Here is a 27,931-nt window from a genome sequence, read left to right on the forward strand (position 1 = left end):
AACTATACCGCAGTTCAGCACTGCTACATTAAATCCAGAACAATTTTATAAATGTACTTGACAAAATACAGTTTAAGAATTATTTTTAAATAAATACAAAGTCTTTATGAACACTTGTGCATCTCACCAAAGGAAATCCCCACATAGATAAAAACCAGTTGTAAAGGACATTCACTGAAAAATGTGAAGAATCTATATTATCTATAGAGAATATTAAAATTTGTCCACATAATATTGTTTAGTTGGTTTGATGAAAAGAACATGAATACTTGTTGGGAAAATTAGTTATAAAACTGAACCAAACCAAGAGTTTACACTGAACAAGAATGTCTATCAATCAGTAAAACAAAAGTTTTATTTTTTTTAAAGAACTCCATAAAAGATAAGAAATAGGTTTCTGCACAAAAATTGCACTATTGTGTCAATCAAAAGGACATACAGACTATTCTCCAAGAGATTCTCCCAAAATAGTTATAATTTGCATTATTAAATATTGGAGCATTCATATTTTTCCTGTTCTCTTGGATTTCACTGGAAGCAGCTGTGGGCGTTTCACATCAAAGACAATAGACTCCAAGAAGTGAAGTGTGTGTTGAGTCTTTTGGGGAACGAAATGCCAAAAACATGATATGCAGCCACAGCCATTGTGCATTCATCCACCTGGGGTCGTTTTTCCTTCTCCATGTACAGAGAATATTCACACATGTTTACATTAAATGGGTACTTTACTTCTAGTACTGGTGTTGACACTTTCACCTAGTTTAGAAAAACAAGTCAGTACAAATAAGTTATTCTTGGCATTTTTGTTGGGTAAACATGGAAAGTTACTTGCACAATGAGATGTGTAGGTAAGTAGGGGTGTGCAAATTGATTCGGGTACAAATCTATTTGTACTCAAATCTAGCTGATTTGGGTGATTTGGAGATTTGGTCCATTGGCTAGATTTGGGTACAAATCGAATTGTGCCTGATTCGATTTGAATCGATTCACGATTTGGATCCCTCCCATTAATTCCCCCAGATTCTCACCTTTCATTTTTTTTTAAAGAAGCTAAGCTCTAGCTCTTGTAGAAGTGGAGTTATGGAGCAAAATGTGTGGTTACTATTTTTCAAGTGTTTGGATTTTTTGGTGTATAATAACTTTCCCTCAATGAATCCCTGTGAGGATTCATTACACACCTTCATTTCTTCTACTCATTTTGACTGTCTTTTCGACAGTGCCAACTGTCAACTGCCATGTGCCAACTACATCTCCATTCCCGCCCGCAAGGCAGTGGGGTACTACTCAGTTTATGTTCTACGATTTAGGCTCTTTGGTGTCTAATATCCTTTCCTCATAATGAATCCCTATGAGGATTCATTACACACCGAAGAGTCTAAATACTTCAAAAATTCCTAAAATATAAACTGAGTACCCTGTGGGTTTGGGGGTAGTTGGGACATGAGATGCCACTAATTCCCCACCTGTAAAGTAGTGGGGGTCAAAATTAACAGAAGAAATGAAGATGTGTAATGAAAAAACCAAATAATATAAACACGTCAAAAACACCTTAAATAGCAATAGCAATAGCACTTACATTTATATACCGCTCTATAGCCGAAGCTCTCTAAGCGGTTTACAATGATTTAGCATATTGCCCCCAACATTCTGGGTACTCATTTTACCGACCTCGGAAGGATGGAAGGCTGAGTCAACCTTGAGCCCCTGGTCAGGATCGAACTTGTAACCTTCTGGTTACAGGGCGGCAGTTTTAACACTGCGCCACCAGGGGCTCTAAAAATAAACTGAGTACCCCAGTGTGTGGGGGTGGGGGTGTAGGTGACACATGGCAGTTGACAGTTGGCATTGTCCAATGATAGTCAAAATGAACAGAGGAAACAAAGGCTTATAATGAATCTTCATAAGGATTCATTATGAGGAAAAGTTATTAGACACCAAAGAATCTAAACATTTCAATATTCCTAAAAATTAAAATGAGTACCCCACTTGCAGGTGGTGGTGGTGGGGTGTATTTGGCACATGACAGTTGGCACTGTCCAGTAACAGTCAAAATGAACAGAAGAAATGAAGGTATGCAGTGAATCCTCATAGGGATTCATTATGAGGAAAAGTTATTATACACCAAAGAATCCAAACACTTGAAAAATAATGACTGCACATTTTGCTCCATAACTCCACTTCTACAAGGGCAAGAGCTTAGCTTTTATTTTTTTAAAAATGAAAGCTCGAGATCTGTGTTACAGTTAGGATATGGCAACTTCAAATCCCCATTGTTTCCTATGGCGATAATGTTCAAAATCAGTAAACATTTTTAAAACGTTCATTAAAAATCAACCAAGTGTCTCACTGCCTTGAAATTTGATTGGTAGGTGACACTCATGGGGACCTAACCACCACCCAAATTTGGTGCCCCTAGGCCCTTGTTTAGTTGTCCAAATTGGTCTGAGTCCGACTCAAAGCAAATACAAAACAAATCGGGGGTGATTTGTTTTGGGCACGAATCGAATCAAAAAAACCTATTTATGTATATCCCTATAGGTAAGGTTGCCAGATTCAGTACATTAATCTATTGTCCCTCCAATTCCCTTATCTTTTTGCCTCATGTTTTTATCTGGATTATGAACCTGTAGGCAAGGGCCTGTGCATTTTATCCATGTACAATGCCTACTATAATGCAGGTGCTTCTGAAAATAATAAATGTTCTCAAGCCTACTTAAAAGTTAGTGACAGCAGTTGAGTCCACTATCCATATGAAAGTTCTGCAGCAACAAAGATATAGCACTGAGTCCAGAAAGAGCAGCCCTTTCATTGGTGCTTGTCATCTAAACCATAATGAGATCAAGAGAGTTCAAGCTGAGAGATGAGACAGGACTCAGTAGAATAATTAGAAAATAAGATTCTGAGCTGCAGAGGCCAGATCATTTCTTACTATTCAAGAAAACACCACTTATGTCTAGACTGGATCAATATGTAACAGGGGAGAAAAGCTACACATGTTCACAACATCCTGACAACTGTAATAAATTGTGTCCTTTTCTAAAGACATTGTTGTGCAAATTCTTTCTCTCTAGGCTAGTCACCATATGCTTAACAAGGTACATACCTCCTCATTAACAGCAGCAAACAAGAAGGAATCCTCTCCAAAAACATCTGGCAAAAGTAAACGTGGCAGTCATCTTCACATCTGGCAAAAGTAAAATTACAGGCAGCAGAATTGCAGCCACGATGAGCAGAGCTCTAGGAGACAGCTAGGTAGCAAAAGTAGAATAGTCTATATCTGGATGTTTTCCCTCCTGTTGCGACTAACGTATTAGGGTTTTTATCACACATTAGTCTCCTTTATAAGAAAAGTTCAGTATCTCAAGAAAGAGTAATTATCCTTCCTCCTCTAATACACCATTTATAGTCTACTTGGCATCTACCCAGCTACCTGAAAATAAACATTCATTTCTTCAATACGTTTTGTAAAATGTGTAAGTACTATGATTCAAAGTATCTTTCCAGTTAAGTGCTTTAAACACCAGACATAGCTGCTTATAACAACATTTCAGAACATTGTCTTCCATGTGCTGTTTCAGACTTCTTTGTAGGATACAATTAATTGGATTATTCTTCACCTAGTATGAGGGTCAGTATGTTCTCTGAATATGCCTCCCAAATCTCAATTGTTTTCTTATAAATATCCTTGTGTAGTAGAAACTGAAACTTGCTAAAAAAAAGGGGGGGAAAGAAGGAATATAATTCTGATAATTCAAACAGACAATGCTTTTAATTGCTACTAAAAAGGACATTTTGGAAACAAGAACGAAAAGTCAGTGTTACGTTTCCAAGAAACTAGTCCAAATCCAAAGGAAATTAGCCAAGCCTATTGAAATCAATGAGATTTAAGTTAATGACTATATTCTTGTTGACTCTGTTCTTGAGCCTGTTCCCATGATCCTATGGGGTGGTTTGTAGTGGGGGAAACTCCTACCCTGGTCTCCACAGATCAGTAGAACCTCTGCAAACTCAACACATGGACAACCCAGGCAGCAGCAGGTATCTCCATTTCAGAAATTGGGAGCTGGGTCCTCCAAGGATTGAAAGAGCTGGTCTGTAACCATAATAAAGATTGATTGAAAGAGCTATCCCAGCATGCATTGAACTACCAGGAGACCAGGAATCTAAATTACATCATCAGATGTCTCCTGATTGGCCATAAAGGGGCAGGAGGCGGGGCCAGCCCTACTGAAGACAGTGCAAACAAAGGATCATACAGTGTACTTTGAAGATCGTCACATTCAGAGATTACAGTCCCTGGAGCCACAGCACTATATTACAATCATGGCTGCTGCCTGCTAAAACCAAAGGCAAATGCACCCAAACCAAAAGACCTTGTGGTAGGAGCACTCACTTTTCATCTCACCTGGGTTAAGAGAAGGGCAGAGGATCTGTGTTACCCAGATTTGAGTGAGCTGGGTAGGAGGGATTCCTGTAGGTTCACACACACACATGAATCCCTGCCTGTACTGCCTCCTATCTTTTTCCTGGGCATGAGAACAGGTTCTTTGTTATTTAGGACCAAGTGAAAGGTTCGTGTACTGAAGAACAGATTAATAGAGAAACCCTTGCATGAAAGTAGAATACTACAGGCACACCATGTTCCCTTCCCCTGCACTCCTGATATGGGATCACTGAATCGGTATGGTTTACTCCAAAACCCAAGTTGTGTAAGTGCCTGTTTTCCTTGCAACATATAGCAAGGAAAGATATATCTATGATTACAGTATACAATACACTGTAGTTTCCCCCCAGAGTTCATTCATCAATGATCCTTCAACAATGGGTTGTGTTTCAGGCATGCTCGAAGCAGACAGGAAATAATGAGGTTTTTAACTTGTTTCCAGCACCAGAGGGTGCCAAACGCCAGTTCCGTTCCTGTCTTGCTCGAGGCAGCAACTTCTACAGAGAGGTCAGTGTTTTTTCTCTGGTATTCAGCTAAGACCCTTATTCTTTCTTTCCCCTCTCCTGGCCTTTGTCCCCCCTCCCCGCCTCAGATTGCGCGAGGTTGGGAAGGGAGTCATACCCCCATGGATCCTTCCCAAACGGACATGCTTCAATGCATGTCCCCCACCAAAAAGCAGGGACGTTTTTCATGAAGAATGCCCAATTGGCTTCTCCTTCTGAGCCTCCCACTGCAACTTCCACTGTGGTGGGGACAATTTCATTCAAGCTTTGGCCAGACAAAAAGGTGCTTAAAAAAGGAAAAGCACCTCAAAGAACCAACACAAAAGCCAAAGAAGGCATAAAAGAAACCCACATCGCTGTCCTCTCTGAGGCTTAGCAAGCAGTTGATTGTGCAGGAGGTCTGCTGAAAAACCTCTGTGGTGCTTAGACCTTACTACCAGGGAGACACTGTGGGAAAACATTGACACCAGAGATGCAACCCCTGCTTTGCTGATCCTGAGAGTCACTGGGGAGCCGCTTGTCCCACCCATGCAGCCTCCGGCCACTCCACTGTCCCAGGATCCAACGTCTCCGATACCGATCTCTCCCCAGTTGGTGGATGTTGGATGATGGCACGGAACCCACGCCAATACTGAGTGCACCATCCCCCATTTCAACCGAGCTGGCCCCACAGCTAACAACAGAGACTCCAACTCCCTGGCTTCCGCTGCAGCCTGAGACGCCCGCTCCAGGACCGAGTGACCAGGTACTGACTATCCCACACACCCCTACCAAGCGGGGTTGGACTCCCTAACATTCCCCAAACTTCTAACCCTCAACCTCCTCAGCTTCCACCACCCGCCCCTCCTTCTGCTCCTCCCAGAAACTCCAGGAGAAATGGAAAACTCTCTTCATACTCTCCGGATTGCAGTCCAGGACAGATTGCCATTCCTTCGTGGGAAAGGGACAGGTTCCGAAGCACAGGGTTCACAGGCGTAAAAGACGGGCCTCTAGATCTCCCTCACCTGATCTTTGCCTTCCTCCGGTCTCCCTCAGATACACCCAAGTCTCTACTACCAGGCCTCTCGGCCCCCATTGGACCCATACTACCTCTTCAACCACTACACCCTATTGCCTCTCTAGCACCAGCATCCTCGTCGTCCTTTTCCTTAAGACCACTGATATGATCCTGAATCTCCAAGAAAAGAGGAAGGTGAACTATCTGAGGAAGAAGCTCTTCAGCAGCCCTCTATTTTTCCCTGTCTTTGTCCCACAGTGGGTTTTGAGGTCCTTCTGGCCAAAGCCAAGAGGACCATCAAGGACATCACCACAGCAGATACAACAAAAGACGCCTCCTACCTGGATTAAGGGGTATTCTCTGTCTCATCTGCTCCCAAGCCAGGCCTTCCCTCCCATGTTCAAAGACGTGATGATGGCAGAATGGAAGGTCCCAGTCTCCTCCCAATCTGTAGGGGCATGTCCTAGAAAGATGTATATGCTCCCAAAGGAGATTCAATCATTAATAGCTTTTCCACCTGTAGATCCTCTTGTGGCCCAACTGGGCTCAAACTTGGTCCTTAAAACAGAGGGCCAAGAACAACTAAGGACAACAGAAAGACAAAAAATGTGAAAGCCTCCTCAAGAAAACTCACAAGGCATCCACTACCATTATAGGAGAGGCAACTGCCAACTCTGTCTTTGCACGAGCTTCCATTCTCTGAGCAAAATAACTTGTCCAACTGGTCCCGCCCAAGAATGTCAAGCTCCATCAGGACATCAACAAGATGACAAAGGTGGCTGTATTCATGGCCGACTCCAGTCTGAACTGTATCCAGCAAGCCTCCAGAGCAATGGTTTCTGGTGTAGCAGTGCAACAATGCTTGTGGCTAAAGAACTGGTCCATGGACACGAAATCCAGGCTAACACACATGTCATCTGCCTTCTCTGGCAAGAAGCTATTCGGAGAATCTCTCAATCCCATCCTCGTGGAGATGTGATAAAAAGGCACTGCATTCGTCCCTCAGAGACACACAGAGACTGTTCCGTTCCACCACACATTCCTTTTGGCAGTCAAGACCAGCTTACAGATCTTCACCTGGCCATTTCAAAGACACACACAACTGTTCTTTCAAACCCCAGCCCAGATCACAGTGGAGATAGCGAGGCAGGGCCCCTACTCGACCCCAGAACACCAAACCATTCAATTCCAACGTCCAACCTCCCAGGAAATAATGACTCAGCTCCAGTCGGGGACAGGTTCCTCCTGTTCGTCCCAGCCTGGCATCTCATTACTCAAGATCTATGGGTGCTGTGTACAGTCACAGAAGGATACACCATCAACTTCTCCCCACCCCTTGCACATCACTACATCGGTACCCCCAAATCTCACAACCCTCAGTAACACCTCAGGATCGCGGACGCAGTTCTTCACCACCTCCAGTTCCAGGCAATAGAGCTAATTCCAACACATGTTCAGGCGTCTAGTCTCTTCTTGGTCCCCAAGAAGGATGGATTCTGGAGAGTGATCCTGGATCTAAAACGCCTGAACAGATCAGTCAGAAAAAGGAAGTTCAGAATGCAATCACTCCAAACCATCAAGGTGGCGGTTCAACACAATGATTTCCTGGCCTCAATAGACCTTTCAGAAGCCTATCTCCACATACCCATTCACCCAAGCCACAGGAAATTCCTTTGCTTCTGCTACAATGGCCAGCATTATACCACGCTCTCCCATTCGGACTATCCTCAGCCCCACAGGTCTTTACGAAGATCCTGGTCACCCTGGTAGCTCACCTGCACCTATCAGAGGTTCACCTCCATCTCTACCTGAACAACGTCTTGATCTGCTCTCCTTCTCTTCCAAAGGCCTAGCAAGACGTTCAGTCCACCCTCCACTGCCTCAACCGTCATGGCTTCCTAATCAGCAAAGCAAAAAGTAAGCTACAGCCAACCTAATCCATACAACGCCTCAGCACCATACTCAACACCTCTCAAGCCTCAGTCTCACTCACTCTCCAAAGAAGCTCTAAGCCCCAATCCGTCCCTTCCTGAACCAGGCCTCAGCAGACCTGATGCTACTGTCCCAGGTACTTGGATCCATGATAGCATGCCTGGAGTACATCCCATGGGCAATATGGCATTCACACACCCCTCCAATGGCTCATCCTCCCCTTCCGAGATGAGATCCTCATATGCCCACACAAGGTCAAACACTCCTGCACATGGTGACTCTCTGAGGCAACTGCCAAGTGCCTTCCTCTGTCGGACCTCCACAGGATCATGATAATGACAGCTGCCAGCTTGTTGGGCTGGGGAGCACACTGTGCCAACCAATATGCTCAGGGATGCTGGACTGCCAGCGAAGCATCATGCAACATCTACTGGTTAGAGCTGTGGGCGGCCTGACTAGCTCTCATCCACTTCCTCTGATTGTGGGAGGGCACATGCTCATACTCACGGACAATGTCACCACAAAATGGCATATCAGTCATCACGGTGGTACCAAGTCCAGAACACTCAGGAAGGAAAATGACCTCTTCCTATGAGCAGAATGTCCCACAGCATCCATCACAGCAGAACACCTCCAGGGTGTAGCCAACATCCAAGTCTACTGGCTTAGTTGCCAGGAGGTGGATCTGGCGGAATGAGCTCTCCACCCAGACACATTCCTCTACTTAATGTCTGTCCTGGGAAACTTACAGGTGGACCTCTTCACATCTCCCCTCAACCATCGCCTACCTCAATTCTTCCACTTTCTAACCAGAGAGGCAGAGGTGATAGATGCTCTCACAGCACTCTGCCCCCTCCCTGGCCTCCTCTACGCCTTTCCCCCTACAGCCATCATGCCCAAGATTATCAAGGAGATACTCTTGAAACAGGCGGAAGTCATCCTGGTAGCACCTCACTGGCCAAGATGCCCATGGTTCTCCAACCTGACATCCCTGGCCTCCTCTCTTCTCCCCACATCAACCAGACCTGCTGTCCCAAAGACCTGTTCTACATCCCAACCCTGACTGGCTCCACCTCTGCACCTGGAGGTTGAGCGCGAATCCCTAGCTTGCAGATGATACTCCCCAGATGTACAAAACATCATCCTTGCCTCCCATGTCCCTTCAATGAACATAATCTACCAGGCCATGTGGGCCGCCTCCTCCCACTGTGCACGCAGACATCACCTAGACGCCTCAAGGCAGGATTTCCTGAGGTACTATCCTCCTTACAGGTGGGTACAAACTGATGCCAAACACGCTGAAGTGCCAGGCCTCAGCCCTAGCATCTGTCCTAGACCTATCCTACTCAGTATCCTTCACCTGCACACTTCCAGGTTCCTCAGAGAAGCATCTAGTGTGGCACCACCTCCTATTCACCACATTCCTCATGGAGTCTGAATGAAGTCCTCAATGCCCTCACCAGAGGCCCTTCGAACGTCTGGCATTGGTACCCCTCAGGCTTCTATCCTATAAAGTACTCTTCTTGGTGGCCATTACCTCTGTCCACAGGTTCTCTGAACTTGCGTCTCTCTTGGCCCGTAAGGAGCTCTGTACTTTTCTACCAGATGCAGTCATACTCAGGGTCGATCCTACCTTTCTCCCCAAGGTCAACTCTACATTCCATAGAACACAGGACCGTGTCCTGCCATCATTCTGCCCCTCCCCTATCCACCCCAGGGAAACGTTTTGGCACACCCTGGATGTCCATACAGCTCTGTTGATCTACCTCTGCCATACCAAAGATCTCCGCCAATCAGATGCCCTGTTCATGAACTTTCATTCGACCTCGCAGGGTGCTAAGACATCCAAGTCAGCATTGTCTACATGGCTCTGACACTGCATAGCACTTGCATATGAAGCCTCTAATCTCCCGGTCCCGTATAACATCATAACACACTCTACTCACAGTGCGTCGACCTCGGCCACCTTTTCAGCCCACACTCCACTTGCAGAAATTTGCAGAGCGACTACATGGTCTTCCTCCACTCATAGTGCCATTCATCAAGCACTATAAGATCTCATCCTTCCTGACCTCTCAAGCTGCATTCAGCCACACAGTCCTGCAACAGGTGGTCTAAGGACATCCACTCCCTCCCTACAAACTCAGCTTGGGCATGTCCTATTGATGAAGGATGGCCTACAATCTGGGGGGGGGGGACTTTGGTTCTTACTGTGAAGGGTTCTTTTTCCCAGGGATTGTAGGCCATCCTGCCCATCTTCCGAGGCACATACGTTGTTTCTGCCACACTCAGGGGAAGGGGTCCAGTTTGCTGGGTGGCCACGGCTCCCAGGGAATACTGTTTACTAGGGCACATCTTCCCTATCGTTATTTCTGACACTTCTTTTTTCTACAGTTATGCTATGTGATAATTTCTCACATTTGGGCTACCATAGCCACTGTTTTATTTCTATACTGTAGTAGTCTCTTCTCTCTTTGCAAATGAAGTCACAGAATTTTGGTGCCCTTTGGCACCAGAAACAAGGTTAAAAATTTAATTACTTCCTATCTGCGAGCATTTCTGAAGCACAACCCACTGATGAAGGATGGCCTACGATCCCTGGGGAAAAGAACCCTTTGAATTTTCCTTTCAAAGTACAACCCTTACCTGACGGGGACATCATAAAAATGGGAATAATCTGAGAACCTCTTCCAGAGGCATTCTATTATTTATCATTTTTGTTATTCTGAGGGTGGAGGACCTGAAGGTGGAGGGCCCAAAGAACCCTCTCCTAGTCTGATGTGTCTGGGTTGGGAGGCAGCGGCAAGGACCTGATGGACATTGACATGCTTGTCTAGGAAGTAGCCTGGCTTGCCATGGTCCTGTGTGCGATGAGGCATGGTTGGAATCCGGTGGTGGTTTTGCCCTTTGGGACCAGTACCTTTCAGATCCTGGCATGAGAATGCTCCTTGTTGGCCCAAGGAGAGAAAGCAGCATGGTGGGGAGGGAGAGGAGAGGTAGTGACAGTAGAGAAGCAAAGACAGGCTATAAAAAGAGCACTTACTGAAAAAAGAATGAACCAAGAAGAACATATGGAGAAGAGACAATGAAAAAGAGGATAGTCTGGATGGCAAACCATGGCTTCCTCTGGAGTTGGACACAGAACTATATGAATTGGGTGGGGTCATCCTTCCCAGGGTCTTAAAGCTTTGGTTAATTTGCATATTCCTGCCTCTGGAGCATGTAAGAAGGATGCCTCACATGAGATGCCCTCATCCAGCAGCAAATAAGTTATCTCAGGGTTTTTCATTCCATTCAACTCAACTCAAGTAAACTCCACTTCATCTTACGGCAGAAAAGGGCCCGGCTGCGGAGGCTGGCCGCGGCCCAGCCAGAGACTGGGGCGGGGGGACAGAGGCGGCAGCCGGCCCGGCCGCGGAGGCCACAGGCGGCGGCGCCCGGCCCGGCCCATAAAGGGGAGGCCAGCGGTGGCGGGGGCCCTGGCCCGGCCGGGGAGGTCGGCAGCAGCACGGAGGCTGGCGGTGGCGGGAGGGGGAATGGCGGCGGTGGGGCCCGGAGCGCACGACTCTTCTGGGCAGGGGGGAGGGGGAAGGGCAAGAGGGAGTGGGGCAGGGGGAGGGGGAAGGGTGAGAGGGGGAGGGGGAAGGGCAAGAGGGAGTGGGGCAGGGGGAGGGGGAAGGGAAGGGCAAGAGGGAGTGGGGAGGGCAGGAGGGACTGGGACGGGAGGCTGACAGGGGAGGGTGAGAGAGGGGTGGGAGGGGGAGGGAGGGCAAAAGGGAGTGGGGTGGGAGGGAGGGGAAGAGAGGCAAGAGTGTGGGGCGGAATGGAGGGAGGGAGAGTGGGGCAGGAGAGAAGGGAACAGCCAGCCCCAAAGAACAAGCCCATTAATATAACGGGCTAAAGAGGAGTGGAGGAGGGGCAAGAGAGAGTGGGGCAGGGGAGGGGGAGGGGCAAGGGGGAGTGGGGCAGGGGGAGGTGCAAGAGGGAGTGGGACAGGGGGGAGGGGCAAGAGGGAGTGGGGGAGGGGAAGGGGCAAGAAGGAGTGGGTCAGGGGAAGGGGCAAGAAGGAGTGGGTCAGGGGGAGGGAGAAGGGCAAGAGAGAGTGGGGCAGGGAGGAGGGGGAAGGGCAAGAGGGAGTAGGGCAGGGGGAGGGGAAGGGCAAGGGAGTGGGGGAGGGGGAAGGGAAGGGCAAGAGGGAGCAGGGCGGTGGGAGGGCAGGAGGGACTGGGGCAGGAGGCTGACAGGGAGGGGAGGGTGAGAGAGAATGGTGGGAGGGGGAGGGAGGGCAAAAGGGAGTGGGGTGGGAGGGAGGGGAAGAGAGGCAAGAGTGTGGGGCAGAAGGGAGGGAGGGAGAGTGGGGCAGTACTCTCAGAGAAGGGCCCCCACTCTCGGCCAGAGGAGGTGGTGGGCCCGGCCGGGTGGAGGAGGACACGGTGCGGCCGAGGTGGCAGCGGAGCCGCAGCCGTGGCCAGAGGAGGCGGAGTTAGCTGGCCCCAAAGGTCTACTAGCGCCTGTTAATTTAATGGGCTTAAAGATACTAGTATATATATATAAATGGATAGTGGGCAGGGGTCTGTGAAAAGAGCCCCTTCAGGAGAAGGAAGCTGCTGTTGTGTGAATTAGATGAGGAAACAAGATCTGTTAACTCAGGAGGGGAGAGAGAGAGAAAGAAAGAAGGGAGAGGAAGAAAGACAGAGGGGAAGAGCGAGTGGAGGAGAGAGAGAGAGAGAAAGAAGGGAGGGTGAGGGACAGGCCCAAGCTTGTCAGCTGTCCGAGGGGAACGAGCAGCAATGGTGGCGCCTATTGGGAGCAAGGAAGGGCCCAGTCAACCACTACTGCTATTTGGGGCTACCTAGGCCACTCAATTTACCTGCAAAACTGGAACCCTTAAGTACATTCCAGTAGGTAGACACAGTGCTCCTCATTTATCATTACTTTCCAGACTAGAAACACATTCTTTTGTGCCAGTTTTCAAGTTTTTATTATGCATTTAAATGAAAAATATGGGGGAAAGAAAACACCCACAAACCTCTTACAGTCACCACAATTAAGTAATTTAAATGTTGATCTTCTAGAAGAGTTGGTAATTCTAAGCTGGTAAAAGGTTTATAATAGTGTAACTAAATATAATCTCACAAGTAACTAAAGGATAATTAAACTGGCAATTATCAGGCGTAGCTGGTAATCAGAATTAGCATATGTGGGGGGAAACTGGGATTCACATTTCTTTATAACCAACCAGCAGACATAGTGACACAAATGTAGGTAACCAAAGGTAAACAGCAGAATTATCATCTTATAGTGCAATGCACTTGATCAATTGTGTCTACTAAGTGCAGTAAATCGGCACCTACAAGTTTCATAACTAATATAGACAAATTTAAAATAAAGCATGCCATTTTAGTATTCCAGTGTCTAATAGGTTTTCAAAGTTAATCTTTGATGCTTAGCCTACTCCAGTAAACCATTTGAGAACAATCTTTAATGCAGTCTTTGTAGAAATGAAACATGAAGTACTACGAACAGGGTCTATACAGATAGCAACATGGGTGGTAAACTCAGCTGCAGGAAGGGGAGACCCTTTTGAATGCTTTCTTATGCAAAAGTCCCAAAGGAAAAAAGACAAATACACCAGGGGAAAGGTTCTAGTCCAGCCCACTGGACATGGTCTACTCACAGGAACATGGGAAGCTGCCTTATACTGAGTCAGATCATTGGTCCATCTAACTCAGTATTGCCTACTCTGCCTAGAAGCAGTTCTCCAAAGTTGCAGGAAGGAATCTTTCCCATCCCTACCCTACAGAGATTGAACTTGGGACCTTCTGCATGCTAAATAGCTGCTCTACCACTGAACTATGACCCATCCGATAAACAATGTATCATGTTTGAGGAAGGAGCTTTCACAATTCCATCAGTCAAATTCTGTGAGAGAGCCTGCTCTCTGCTCTGCTAGTTTTCTACTTGCAGGGAAGTTCGTAATCTTTCACCTAGTCTGGAGTGGTACCATAGTCTGGAGTGAAGTCCCTTCTACCACTTCAAGCCTCTGTTACTTTATTCTATTGTGTGTATAGACCCCAGACTATGACAGAACCCTTTTTCAGGGCTTGAACATCCAACAGATATGGATATAGAGTAAGAATAGTTAGGCCAGAATTGTACACCAGCAGGATCCTCTGGCAAGAAAGGCCCTAACCCCTTGGAGTGAGATCAGAAGATTTCCTGCCCACCGCAGTAAAGTACACTGCAGTAAAGTAGCAGTCCAGACAAGCTCTATTCTTCCAAGACAAGAGCAGCAGAAGCAGACCTTGCTGGAAAATATTGTAGGCAGATCTTGGTGCGGGGGGAGAGCATCCTTCCAGGGACCAAAAACTCAGGAGAGCTTATGATTTATCTTCCAGGACACAGCAGACTACAGATAAGGTCCAAGACAATGGGATATCTCTGTCTAACCTAGATGTCAGATGTCATGGTAAAGTGAAGTGGCTGCTGTCTTGCTTCATGGTGATAGACTGAAATACCCCCATCAGGATATTCTCTAGGAATCTCTCCTATGTACTGTGATTTTGGTGTGGATCTGACTGCAAACACAATGAGGCCATTCTCACAACCAGCCTTTCGTGGGTAGGAGAGGGTTTAGCCTGGTACAGAAGCTCGTCTGGAGCCACAGAAACTTCTCCTATCCAGCGCCTGCCTAAGTGGGTAGCCTAGCTTTTGGACCCACCATTTAACTGGTTCCAAAACTGAAACCTACCCAACCCCTGACCTACCTCAGCTTTTGTTCATGTGGGTGATTGGAGCCACTTTTGAAGCTCCCAGGAGCTGGTGGCCATGTGTACAAGAGAGTCTAGAGGAAAGCAGGGCCAGGGAGAGGTGTGCTGCTGCATTACTAAGGGCTGCCTCTCTGCTGCCTATGCGGTGCATTGTGGGATACAAGAGGACTTCCTCCTCCTGATCTCAGTTTGGGAGTTTGCCGCTGCTCCAGTCATGTGGGGCATGAGTGGCAGAACCCAGAGGAAGCTGCAATCATCTGGGGGAAGTCAGGTAGGATGCTGCCTTCCCCCCAGCCCACCCCGCTTTGGTCATGTGAATGGCCTTAATGTGTTATAAAGGGTGGTGCTAATAATTACAGAGGCTGTCATCTTCCTTCAAGATGGTAATCAGAATAAAAATATCCCTGAAGACCTCTTCCCATGTAATGAAGATTTGGTTTGTATTGGACTGTAAGCACAAGAGTATTTATATTTGTGTGTCTATGGACACGCACAGCCTTTTCCCCTTCAGAAGTAGGCTAAAAATGGTAAGGAAAAAATGCATAGGAAATGCAGCAGACGGCGTTTGACTAAGGGAGAAACTGGAGGCTGATGTAGCGTAGTGGCTAAGAGCCTGAGCTACAAATCAGAAAGTCCTCAGTTTAAATCTCAGCTCTGCCATGAACTCACCAGGTGGCCTTAGGGTAGGGGTGCAGGGTGGGGGAATGAGTGCAGGTGGTGAGGCAAACTGCCCAAAGGCCCCATAAGCTGAGGTTCTTCAACATACTATTTACTATTGTTACCTACTGACAGCATTTGGGAAGGGGTACTGGAGAAGGAGAACAAACAAATGGATCATAGAACAAATCAATCCAGAGTTTTCACTTGAGGCACAAATGAACAGGCTCAAACTATCATACTTCGGACTAGGGGTGTGTCCGAACCGGTCTGGAAGCCATTGTAAAGGCCTCCGGACTTTCCAGACCGGTTCGGATCTGGCTGGTCCGGGTCCGGGTGGGGGGGTTCCTTTAAGGGCGGGGAGGGTTTACTTACCCCCCCGCCACTTGCCCCCGTCCAGCGCGTGTATTTAATGTAATAATTGGGGCAGCAGGATACTTCCCTGCTGCCCCTTGTCCCTCTGCAATGCCGCCAGCTTTGACTCACAGTTTTGAAAATAAATTACTGCTGCCCAGTGCCAATAATGAAGTTGAAGAAGAAGCTGGCCTCCACTTCGGCGCCTCTCCGCCCGGCGGCTCCCCCAGGAGCCGCCGCCACCTCCCAGCAGCCACTGAGAGCGGCTCTGCCATGGAGGACGCGCCGCGGCAATCCTCACTTCCGGCTTCCATGCGACTTTCCCCCACATACAGAGTGGCTGCATTCTGCCACTCTGTATGCGGGGGAAGTCGCATGGAAGCCGGAAGTGATACAACCCTCACTTCCGGCTTCCATGCGACTTCCCCCGCATACAGAGTGGCAGAATGCAGCCACTCTGTATGTGGGGGAAAGTCACATGGTAGCCGGAAGTGAGGGTTGCCGTGGCGCCGCGGCGCGTCCTCCATGGCAGAGCCGCTCTCAGTGGCTGCTGGGAGGTGGCGGCGGCTCCTGGGGGAGCCGCCGGGCGGAGAGGCGCCGAAGTGGAGGCCAGCTTCTTCTTCAACTTCATTATTGGCACTGGGCAGCAGTAATTTATTTTCAAAACTGTGAGTCAAAGCTGGCGGCATTGCAGAGGGACAAGGGGCAGCAGGGAAGTATCCTGCTGCCCCAATTATTACATTAAATACGCGCGCTGGATGGGGGCAAGTGGCGGGGGGGTAAGTAAACCCTCCCCGCCCTTAAAGGAACCCACCCCACAGTGCCGGACCGCAGCTCTGCGGTTCCGTGCACACCCCTACTTCGGACACATTATGCAAAAATCCAGCTCCCTTGAGAAGTCCATAATGCTGGGAAAAGTTGAAGGAAAGCGAAGAAGAGGACGACCACCAGCAAGGTGGAAGGACTTGATAACGACAGCAATGAATGCACCACTGAGAGACCTTAAAGGCCAAGTTGAAGACAGATCAACCTGGAGAGAATCTATCAATGTGGTCGCTAAGAGTCAACACCGACTTGACAATGCTTAAGCAATCAATCAATGACTGGAGAAGGACCCCCAAGACTATATTTGGTCCTCGGCTCTGGCTTAACTCTATATGGCTCTGCCTTAGGCAAGCCACTCTGCTTCAGCCCACCCATTTGCCATATAAGGATAATATTTATCTTAAGGGTTGTAAGCCCCTGCTAACTGAGCTAAGAGGCACCTTTCTAAAGTGGTGAATCCGCTTTTGAGCAGGGGGAGAGCAACCAGCTCTATCCAACCCCAGCACAGCATCCTTCCAGTGGCTGTTACTGGTGTCTCTTATGTTTCTTTTTTAAGATTGTGAGCCCTTTGGCAACAGGGAGCCATTTTTATTTATTTACCAACATCTATGTAAACCCCTTTTGGAACTTCTGTTGGAAAGCAGTATATAAGTATTCATCATATTCGTATTATACATTCGTATTATATTATATATTCGTATTATAGTATATAAGTATTCATCATATTTGTATTATACATATTCATATTATTATACATCATATTCATATTATACAAACACTGTGCATATACAAAGTGTTGTGCTGTGCAAATTGGAAGTATTATTATGATACCAATATTAGGATTGCATTATTCTGCATTCAGGGGCTAGTAAGGTCTAGAACTGTTTAATAGTCTTACAAACTGATTCTAAACAACTTGTTGGAAAGTAGGTTCCCATGAAATTAGCAGGATTAATTTCAGGACTATTTCCAGCCCTGAAATTAGCATGACTAGGCCTAATTTTTAGGCCTACAGTATTAGACTCCTCACAAGAAATAAAGAACAGAAGAGTGATCTATAGAAAGAAATAGCAAGAATTCTGTTGTCGTCTTCATGCCTCTTTTTAAGCACAGCCAACCATTAATATTCTCTATTTCCCCATCTAGTCAGGATCAGAATGCTTACTTTTGTGTGCACTGCGTGGACTTCCTCACACCTGTTTTCTGAAGATTTTCTGGTCTGTCCCCATCTGTGTCCAAACTTGCATTTGTTCCTCACTACCTCTTCATCATCTTCTATTGGTCTCCGCACATACTTGAAACGGTCTTTAAGGGCTCGTTTCCATAGAAACTGCATCATTTTATTTTTAAGAAAAATAATCATTAGCATCCTCCAGAAGCCTTATCTATTCTCTCAGAGTATGCTACCTGCTATTTCCCCATTGGAGAAAAAGTGAATCTTTAGTACACATTTCCAGCAAATCTTTTGTTAATGCATCAATAATTTGTAGGAGCTCTTTGCATCCCAATAATACTGTAGAAGCATGGGGCGACTGCCATGAAAATATAGCAGGTAATACTTTTGTTTAAAGTTAATTTTACAAACAATGAAACGAAATGGAAGATAAGTATTGTATGCTTGTCCTTCAGTATGGCTGGTAAGCCTAAATGAACTCTGCAGTTTCAGAGATCCAAGTAATTCCTTGGTGTTTCAATCACTTAATGTTTGAACTTACTGTTCAACAGAATTCTTTTTAGGTTTGTAGCACTCCTTCCAAAGGGTCTGGATAAGAAACAAATAGCCATGGAAAGAGTTCTTATCGGAAACTTACAGCCGATCAGCTAGAGCCACAGAGTCAGCTAGACAAGCCAAACCAATTAACTTTAGAAGTCAACTTTCCCACACCTCTTAGCAAAATGTGAAGATTATTTCCTGTTTGTAAGGATTTTTATGTATGCTAAGATGAACCACTTTGGACAATCAGCCTAAGAGAGAATAAACTGTCCAAAGGGAAGGTGATGGGAGATGAGGAAACATTGGCAAGAGGAAGGGAGGGAAATGTCAAGATCACTGATGACCACTTGGCAAAACCAAATGGTATGCTCAAATTGGTGACTGGTTGTCACCAAATGTTAAGTTACAACTTTGGACCAAAAGCTAAGTTACAACCATGCTAGAAACTAAAAGAGCATAACAAAGCAGACCATAATGTACTTACAATTAATTTTTTTAAAAAAATGTATGTAATGAAGATAAGGATACACAAAATTTGAACAAGATAAAAACACAACAGAATATCTTTTATCATGCCCCAGCCTGCTTAGCCAGCCTTAGAAACAGGGTCCCTCAGCACTTCTTGAAAATGCTAATTTCCATGTTGTGTCATGTCTCAAGGAGCAGTAGATTTTACAACTCGCATCAGCCACCAAGAATGCCTCTCTTTGTGATTAACAAACAGATGATTCTGGCAGCTGCTGATCTTAGGTTGGGCTCTTACGTTATCTTAGCAGCATGGGAGCCATTACAGTGCTACTCCTTCCTGCACTGGTGATGTGAGAAGCCTGGGACTCCACTGCACACCTTCCCCAGTTAATAATGGTGTGAGGAACAGCCACAGCATGGATTCCTACCATGTGCTCCAGGATCCCCACATTATGTGGCAAGACAAGAAATAACAGTGCTGATGCAGCCCCTATGCCACTAAGATAATATAAGATCCCAGGGAGTTCATACAGACATGAGGCAAATATTTACTGTTACATTTGTATCCTGCGTCCCTCCTGTTATAGAACTCAAGGCAGCATACAAAAAGGCTGTTCACACGAGCAGCCCTACCCAGCTTGCACAACTCTACCTGGGAGCACCAGGTAGCCCAAGTTTTTTACCCATGCTAAAAGTAAGGTAAGAGGGTGCACATGTTCTCTCCTACCCCACCTCCTGGTCGTGTGGCAGCACAGACTACCGGCAGACCTCTTTGGGTTGTCAGAGCCCATGCTACCATAGAGGCTGGGGGAAGGAGTGCCCCAGCCTCTAGAATGACTTCAATGCACTGTGTGAGCAACATGGCGCATTGTGGGCTTTCTGGAGGCTGGGTGTCCTTCCCTGGCCTCTCTGTTGCCATACTGCTTGCTGCAGTGGCGCAGCACGGTGCAGAGAGTGGGGCAGCAGCAACGGCTGTGTGGAGAAAGGTAGGAGTGATCCTGTCTTCCCCTCAGGCCTGGGAATTGAGGTTCAACCCCATAGTGTTCCAGGGCACTCCTCAAACCACTGACCAAAACTTTATCAGGATTCCTCTGTCATGTGCCTTCAGGGCATGTCTGGCTTAAATACTCTCCTAGGGAAGGTAACCCAATCCATGAGATTTACTACATTTCGCTTAGGTACATGGAATTTTTTTTTTTTAAGAACAAAGCACTTTTGGGGGTCAATTCAACTTGTATCTCTTTGCTATAATCAAATGCAAAGAATTGCATATTTTAATGGGAAAGTTAAACAAACAAACAAACAAAAACCACCCACAGCTGCATTAGTTTTGACACTTACAAAGCCGCTCCCATCCTCATCAAGAAAAGGATATGCCTGCAGCAGTGCACTGACAACATCATTATACTGCTGAGTAGTTGGATACCTGGCCATGCAAAATAAAAATGCACACAGGTAAGGGAATATTTTGGTGATCTAATGCAGCAATCTGACAATAGCTGAAGACAGTCGGAATGTAAAAAGGAGCTGCACAGCACTGTGAACTGTTTCTAGCTCTTTATATCAATGTCTGCCTCTAGCAAACTATTGAATTGAATGCAGACAGGAGATTCTTGTTCTTCCCCACTTGCTTGCCTGCCCTTTCCTTAAATACCACCTCACCTGAGAAATCCATACGTCTTTGATGGGAGGAGGTTCTAGGCATCCAAGTAAGCAGGGAGAGAAAAGGACGATGCAGCAGTATTCAACTGCTGGTATATTAGAGAGTAGACAGAAGTTAAATTTGAGGGTGAGGGTGGGGGTGGGGGAAAGCAGATCACAACATGTTCAGAGTGCTGTGGACTCCCTTTCTATATTACATCTGTCCAGCATCGGCACTCTCTGCTAGCAATGCTATCCTGCCCCTCAGTTTCCAGCTATAAAGATACATAATAAAGAAATACAAGTAGTAAAGGAGAGGGGATTTTACAGCCCCATCCAAACTCACCAAAACCCATACAAATATTTACACATTCAAACTCTGAAAGAAGATCATGACTACTATGGATTGGGGCTTGAAATTGCATCAGACAGTAAGTTTTTAAAAGAACTCCTCTGGTGTTAATGTCATGGATGCAGCTGAGCAGTGGATGCTATAATTGATGGTATTATGAAGAATGAGACAAAGGACCCACATTGATGCCACTGATAAGAACTGTGTTTCCTGCCTATTGCACAAATCCCCAAATAGCCCCCAAACTTGCCATTTGATCTTCACCCATACAATCCATCTAGCTGATTTGCTCCCCAGGTAGGCATCCACAAATCCACTCAGACCATGAGGGCCAAATGCCTCTAGTAAGGATGTCCAGCAGCACCCCGCCCCCTCCTCTGAGCTCTCATTTGATTCAAGCACCCTTCAAACCAAAGTAAACAGCATGCCAAGGCCAATTCATCATCCTTATGGAAATTCATCCAAAAATGCTAACAATTGTCTTACTTACAGTGATCCCTCAAGGTATTTTGTCATGTCAGCTTGCAAGAATTCAATGATCCTTATTCTCATACTGTGATCGGGGCATTTTCTTTCTGCTAATATGCATTTGACATCATAAGGAAACTCTGGCAGAATATATGAATTTGTCCATTGTAATGCTTTGTATCTTGCTAAAACATATCTCATGTTTTTCCTGTCAACAGAAGTCAAAAAGTTCATATGAGCTTTTTCAATTCTTATATGCTTCCCAGTTAGCAACTGCACTTGATTTTGAGAGCCTGTGAACTTTTGCCAGTGCTCTCAGTTGGTTTGTCCTAATGAAAGACAAGCCAGCCTCTTCCTCTAACAAGTGCTTAATTCCACTATACATTATACCATAGCAAGGCAGATATTTCCACAATGCATACAAAAGCATTTGGATGCAAATTGTACTTCTATAATTCAGATGAAAGCACATTTTAATTTATTTTGTTTTATGGGAAGCCACTTTATCCTGACCTCACATGACGAGGAAATTGCTCAAAGTAGTCTTACTGAAATTAAAAGGACAAATTAGGTAATAGGGATGTGCAAAACCAGTTCATGATCAAACTGGACTGCTGCGAGACAGGCCAGTTCAAGCGGGTCAATCACAGCCCACTTGGAACTGGTTCGGGCTGGTTCATCAAACCGACTGGCCCAGCTGATCAGTTCAACCAAACTGGTCCGTATACCCACAGTTCAATCTGAATTCAGTCAGAATTCGAATGGTACGAACCGGTTCATGCACACCTCTGTTCAGTAATGTCATAAATAATGAAACAATAAAGCATAAACAATGTATAACTTTCTTTACATTTGTCAATACAGTAGGCCTAGTTGGTATCATGGAAATATTCATGTGTTTGCATCTCAAAACAAGAACAACTTGGGAATTACCATAAACTCACTTTTGTTTAAGAACTCTTTGATCAATTGATCCATCCTCATGGCTTTCAATAGCGGAGAAAGAATTCATCTGTTCAACATTTTGTTGAACACCAGGGGTTCTACAAAGAAGAAAATATGTCCATTGACTGTTTACGACTCACAAGTCAGTACAGACAGAAACTGCTTGGTTACTCCCTGAGATTAATTCAAAAGAAGGAAAGTCTCTTTTCTTTAAACAGGTGCATTTCCAGATGCTTTTTAGTACCTTCCATGTCACTTCTAAGCAACCCAGAAGGCTTAAACAGCATGGCTCTTTCTGTCCACAGAAATTTACAAGCAATTAGCCTCAGAGTGTATTTTAATGACTGTATTCTCCCACACCATGAAGTCTTGTGGCAAGACTGCATGACAGCAAATACATTCATTGCCTCCCTGAAGTCTTCAGGTGGGACTCCACTTATTCAGTGCACCAAATTTCCCATTAGGAACTATGTTAGCAAAACCTACCAGTCACTGCACAAATCAATCCCCCCCCCCGATATAATTTATTTATTAGATTTCCCCTTTCACCTTCCTCCACAGATGTTGGGGGCACACAGGATTCTTCTACCACCCCTACCACCACCCACCACCCCAGCTCTGTGAGGTAGCTTAGGTTGAGCGAGAGAGTGGCTCAAACTTTCCCAGTGCATTTAAATGGTTGATTTCTCCCAGTGAATTTAATGGCATAACTCTTACTGGTTCTAGTCTAACAATGTGACCACTGGCTCTATACCAGGTCACTTCCCCCAGAGCATTTCATATCCTTTTGTCTTGGAAAGAAATTATCTAACACATTCATAAGATCATGGAAGCTAAAAGTCATAACTCTTCTGGATTGCAAAAAAGAACACATTGATAAGTTCCAGTAGCCTCTAGTTACTATGTCCATATAACTGATTGTTTACAAAGGGACCATTATCTTGAGCAACTATGAACATCTGCGTAACTATTCAGCTTTTTTTTTTCTACATTCAGCTTCAGTTCCCTGAAAAGGTGTCACCTTACACTAGTGTGTTGACCTTCTTATTTCTATCCATGCCCCTTTCAAATCTGTGCTTCCAGCCTGAAGAAGCATTCTGTGAAGCGCTAAAGCAGGACGGCCACCTGGCAGCCTGCAAGCTGGGCCCAGACCACAAAGTCAATGTTGCCAATGTAAGCATTCTCCTTGGTGCAAAGAGAAGCTGTGGAGTAGGCCAAACCAGACTGGGATCATGGCAGCTGCAAAGGGTTAAAGCCCACCCTTCTTGCCCTACAATCCCCATCTGGATCATCACTTGCAGATGCTATTTAACAACAAAAACAAAAGACAATGCAGTTGCATAGCACACGCTTAAAGTAACATGCAATTTGGCCCTAGCTCAATGGGCCTTGAAGTATGATGCAAACTAATCGCAATGAATTTAACCTCCAGCTATTCATATTGCCTGTTAGGTTCACTAGCCAAAATCTGCCATAGGAGCAGGCATGATCTCTAAAAGAAAGGTGGGAGTGAGAATGGACTAACTGTGCCCTGCTGGAAACTGCTGAACTCTAGAATTTGTGGATGCTTGCAGTAGCGGCTGGCACGGGTGCCCTGGGTGTGGGTGGGGGGAGCGGCAAGAGGCACTTTAATTAACTAATTTACTAAGCATAAATTATTAGGTGCTTACCTCCACTCCTGAAAGATGTTCTACCCAGTGTCACGCTGCCCAGTGTCACGCTGCCCAGCTCCTCACCCGGCAGAGGCCATTTCTGTGGCCAGCAAATGGCCTCCATGCATGTGCAGAGGCCAGATGAGTAGTGGATCCAATCCACCACCGCAGGAGGTGTTGGGTGGTGCACCGCTGCTCAGAACAACTTTCAGGTGCAGTGGCAGTGGAGGTAAGCACGTACTAAAGGTAAAGTGTGCCATCAAGTCAAGTTCAACTCCTGGCACCCACAGAGCACTAATCTGCACTTAAAGGTGCCTCTCACTGCCCCACCCCTGGTGGTGCCTGCACTGGCCCCCACTGGATGCATGTGAAGTAGTAAAAAACAGCAGAGTGCCCCCAGGCATGTGCTGAATGCTTTCCTCAGAGGAACATAGGCAGCTGCCATATACTGAGTCACTTGTGGAACTCTCTGCCACAGGATGTGGTGACAGCCAACAACCTGGATGGCTTTAAGAGGGGTTTGGATGACTTCATGGAGGAGAGGTCTATCAATGGTTACTAGTCGGAGGGCTGTGGGCCACCTCCAGCCTCAAAGGCAGGATGCCTCTGAGTACCAGTTGCAGGGGAGCAATGGCAGGAGAAAGGGCACGCCCTCAACTCCTGCCTGTGGCTTCCAGCGGCATCTGGTGGGCCACTGTGTGAAACAGGATGCTGGACTAGATGGCCCTTGGGCCTGATCCAGCAGGGCTGTTCTTATGTTCTTATGTTCTTAGAGCATAGGTCCATCTAGCTCAGTATTGTCTACACAGACTGGCAATGTCTTTTCCAAGGTTGCAGGCAGGCATCTCTCTCAGCCCTATCTTGGAGATGCCAGGGAGGGAACTTGGATGTTCTTCCTAGAGCGGCTCCACCCCCTAAAGGAAATATCTTACAGTGCTTACACTTCTAGTCTCCCATTCATATGCAACCAGCTCTCCTCTGTTCACTAAACACCATAACCATATCCACATTTGGAATGAGAAACAGACTACAGACTACACAGTGCACACAGACTACAAGTGCAAGTCCCAGTTTTCATTTAAAAACCCATCATAATTCACAAAACTCAGTCAAACCGATCATTACAAATATAGTATTTTTTTAAGGATATAGTATACAAATATATAAAAATACAAATATAGTATTTTTTTTCCCTGTATTTAGGAAAAGTAAGCAATAAGCATTAATTAATTATACTTAATACTGAGCTTTCAAACACATATTGTTGGAAACATTCAGCAAGTATAAAATTATTGTATTTAATTCAAGACTAGTTCTCCCCCAAGCCCTTTGATGTTAGAAATCGGAGTGTGTGTGTTGTGTGTGTGTGTGTGTCTGTCTGTCTGTCTGTCTGTCTCTTAAATTCAGAGTCCTGTTCTTTCAGGAGAATACAGGCATAAGCTGTGTTTAACTTCTGTTTTTTAAGGGGGTATTTCTTAAATTCAGAGCCATCTTCTATTTGGGTAAATATGGTAATTGCACTAGCATTATAGCCAAGAATTAGAATATTTTGGTTTTGCATAGACTTACCCACTGATTGTTCCTGGCGACTCTGAAGAGGGCATTTCACAAGTCAGAGCAGTTCCCTCAGTCTGTTGCTTGCATTTTTTAATCAGATCCATTAACACTGCCTGGTGTCCAATTTTCTTTACCAGTTGTTGGACCATCCTGTCATTAAGAGCCAAGAGAGCAGCTCCAGTCACTTCTTCCTCTAAGAAAAGAATAAAGGAATCATTAAATATTGATTGCCTGTTGCTGCAAAATGGGAGGATGTTTCAAAGGCAATTGGGATCCCTACAGCATCAGGGCTTTTTTTAACCTCTAAAGGAAAAGTTTTATATAAACTGTAACAAGCAATCAATTTGGACCACACACTATCCCTTTTTGACTGTGTCAGAATATTGATGTTCTTACACAAATTATTGGCGCTGTGGACCCCAATGGACACTTATTGCTTAATTGCTAAAGAGAGAGGTGTCAAGGCTGAAGTGTGACTGAAGCCTTGTCTTCTATCCTAAGGATCCTTCCTCCCAATCCCGTGGGTGTGCATGTGTGCGTGCGTGCATGAGTGTGTGTGTAGATTGGTTGTGATTACCTAAGAGAGAGAAGGCGGCATTCTATTCATGCCCAGAGGCCCTCTCTTCTTTTCAACAAGTTCAAGTTTTCTGATAATTAAAACTGACATTAAAAACAGTTTTCAGTGAGCCCTAGCACAAAACACAAATTAAGCCCCATGCTCACCTCACAAGCCATCTGCTGTTCTGGAAATAAGGGAAAGGTTTTCCCCAGGCTGGAAACCCAAACCTTTCACAGTACACTGCCACATTTTTACAGTATGGCTAAGAGTCAAATATTTACTATTACAGTGGCTCATTTTCTCAAACAGAAAAATGCAACCCAAACACCATAATATTCACCATGCCTCTAAGATTTTTAGCTTCCTGAGGGCTTTTAAAAGAATGTTTATAAGCGACGTCAACTTTATTTAACAAGTCTAAACATTTCCCTGTGCAATAATTTCCATCAATAAAATAATACACAGAAGTCACACAGAAAACACACACACAGGAATAGTCTTACCATGAAATTTAGGCACGAGTTCTCCTAAGTTTTTCTGAAACAACCAGTTGCAAACTTGATCAACCGACCAACTTTCCATCTTCATATGCTGTGTTGGTGGTCAACAATTTCAGTACAGAATTTGAAAAAAAAAAATCTTATGTTTAATTTTTGAGGCAATGTTCAATTACTCTTGCCCAAAGATCTGCACAACAATTATCCTTTGTGACACTGAGATAAACACTGCTACACTCCAGTGTGATGATCATTTGTTCTAATACAAAACTCTTGTACACACTATAGCACGTTAAAGCATGCTGTAAGCAGTTAGTTTTATTATGCCTTTCCCACCTGCTCTTAGTATTCTAGCCTTGTTTTCCTCTGTTCCGAACAGACAGCTTCATTCTTTATAACACAGAACACTCCCAAATCCCACACCATTAACACCCAGGTTCCCACACAGATATGAGAAAGGTGTGAAATTCACCACCACCATGCTCATCAGGAAATGGCTGACATTTTACAGAAGGAAAAGAAAAGAAAGGGAAAAAAACCCACACAGGAGCCTCTCACATACACTGATAGAGTACTGAGCACGTTAACCCACTCTAGTCCATGAAGGAACTAGTCAAGTGAATAGTAGTTAGTGGGATTTTTTTAAAGGTTTAAAAATACAGTCACGTATCATTTTTGAAAGCCATCTTCATATAAAAGAATGCATACTGTTCATAGGAAATGCAAGAGCTGGAGGTGTTCACTAGGGGCAGTCCTTTCGAAGGGTCAAGCTATTGAACAGCAGCTAGAGACAGTCAGGACATCCCTCCTTGGGATCATTCAGAGATATTCATTTGAGGGCTTGACTATTAAGCTAAAAGGTTGTTCACACAACCAGTAACAATAACAATTTGTTACGACCAGTAACAAAGAACTCTTAGGGACACCAAAGTGGGTTGAGTGGTAGAGCAGGATGGGTGCTACCTACCACCCAAACCACATAAGAAATGGGCAAGCAAGTGATCTTAAACAATTTTTTAATCTTTCCTCAAAACACATTTCAAACAGTCTACAAATGGCCAAAAAAAGAGTCACTGACCCAGGATCCACTACCAGCTACACTGCCTGTGCTGCAGTAACATGATTGGCACAAGTTACTTTCTCACACACAATTATGATTCTTTACTTTCTAGCATTGAAACAGTTGCCACAGCAGCACCCATACTTAGCAGCAAGCATAGCCATAAGCTCAACTAGAGCAACTTAGTCATATTTTGACTGAGTACATCTTGCAATGCAGATTGCAGAGCAGCCCAGAGCAGTATGTGATGCACAAGTTAGTCTCTAGGCCAGACAGGAAGCTCATCACAGCAATGTGACACCAAGAAATATTACACACACACACACAAACACACACACACACCCCTACCTGCCACTGCCCTGCCCATTTCTCTCCACAACACTGAGTCGGGTCTCACAATCAGTGAGACCCAGTTTGGGAAGCTTAGCGGGGAGAGTGGGCTAAGTCCACTCTCCCTGCAGATGATCGGGGCGGGAGAGAGCGGCTCCTATTGCCGGCTCCATGACGGAGCCAGCGGGGGCTGGGGAGTTCAGGGG

General features: G+C 45.6%; 1 protein-coding gene across 14 annotated transcripts; it reads right to left on the minus strand.

Annotated features, from left to right (window-relative positions):
- Positions 1-327: 327 nt before the first annotated feature.
- On the minus strand, positions 328-26,771 carry SAMD3 (sterile alpha motif domain containing 3). Of its 14 annotated transcripts, none has more exons than XR_008313989.1 (9): positions 26,342-26,731; positions 25,292-25,472; positions 22,070-22,168; positions 21,148-21,333; positions 20,006-20,090; positions 17,648-17,812; positions 3,974-4,093; positions 3,104-3,150; positions 328-756 (listed from the first exon to the last, which is right to left on the minus strand). XR_008313989.1 is itself a non-coding variant. In XM_053286543.1 (9 exons), exons 2-8 carry the CDS (start codon positions 25,426-25,428, stop codon positions 3,111-3,113), a joined length of 885 nt encoding a protein of 294 aa, XP_053142518.1. In that variant the 5' UTR covers positions 25,429-25,472; positions 26,672-26,771; the 3' UTR covers positions 328-756; positions 3,104-3,110. The 14 variants fall into 14 exon arrangements, 9 of the variants coding, with proteins under 9 accessions (XP_053142518.1, XP_053142510.1, XP_053142533.1 ...); XR_008313987.1 differs by having other exon boundaries at positions 3,104-3,184; XM_053286543.1 differs by lacking the exon at positions 3,974-4,093 and adding an exon at positions 6,286-6,424 and having other exon boundaries at positions 3,104-3,184; positions 26,672-26,771.
- Positions 26,772-27,931: the final 1,160 nt, after the last annotated feature.

This window comes from Hemicordylus capensis, chromosome 1 (genome assembly GCF_027244095.1).
Source record: "Hemicordylus capensis ecotype Gifberg chromosome 1, rHemCap1.1.pri, whole genome shotgun sequence".
In the NCBI taxonomy this organism is placed as follows: domain Eukaryota; kingdom Metazoa; phylum Chordata; class Lepidosauria; order Squamata; family Cordylidae; genus Hemicordylus; species Hemicordylus capensis.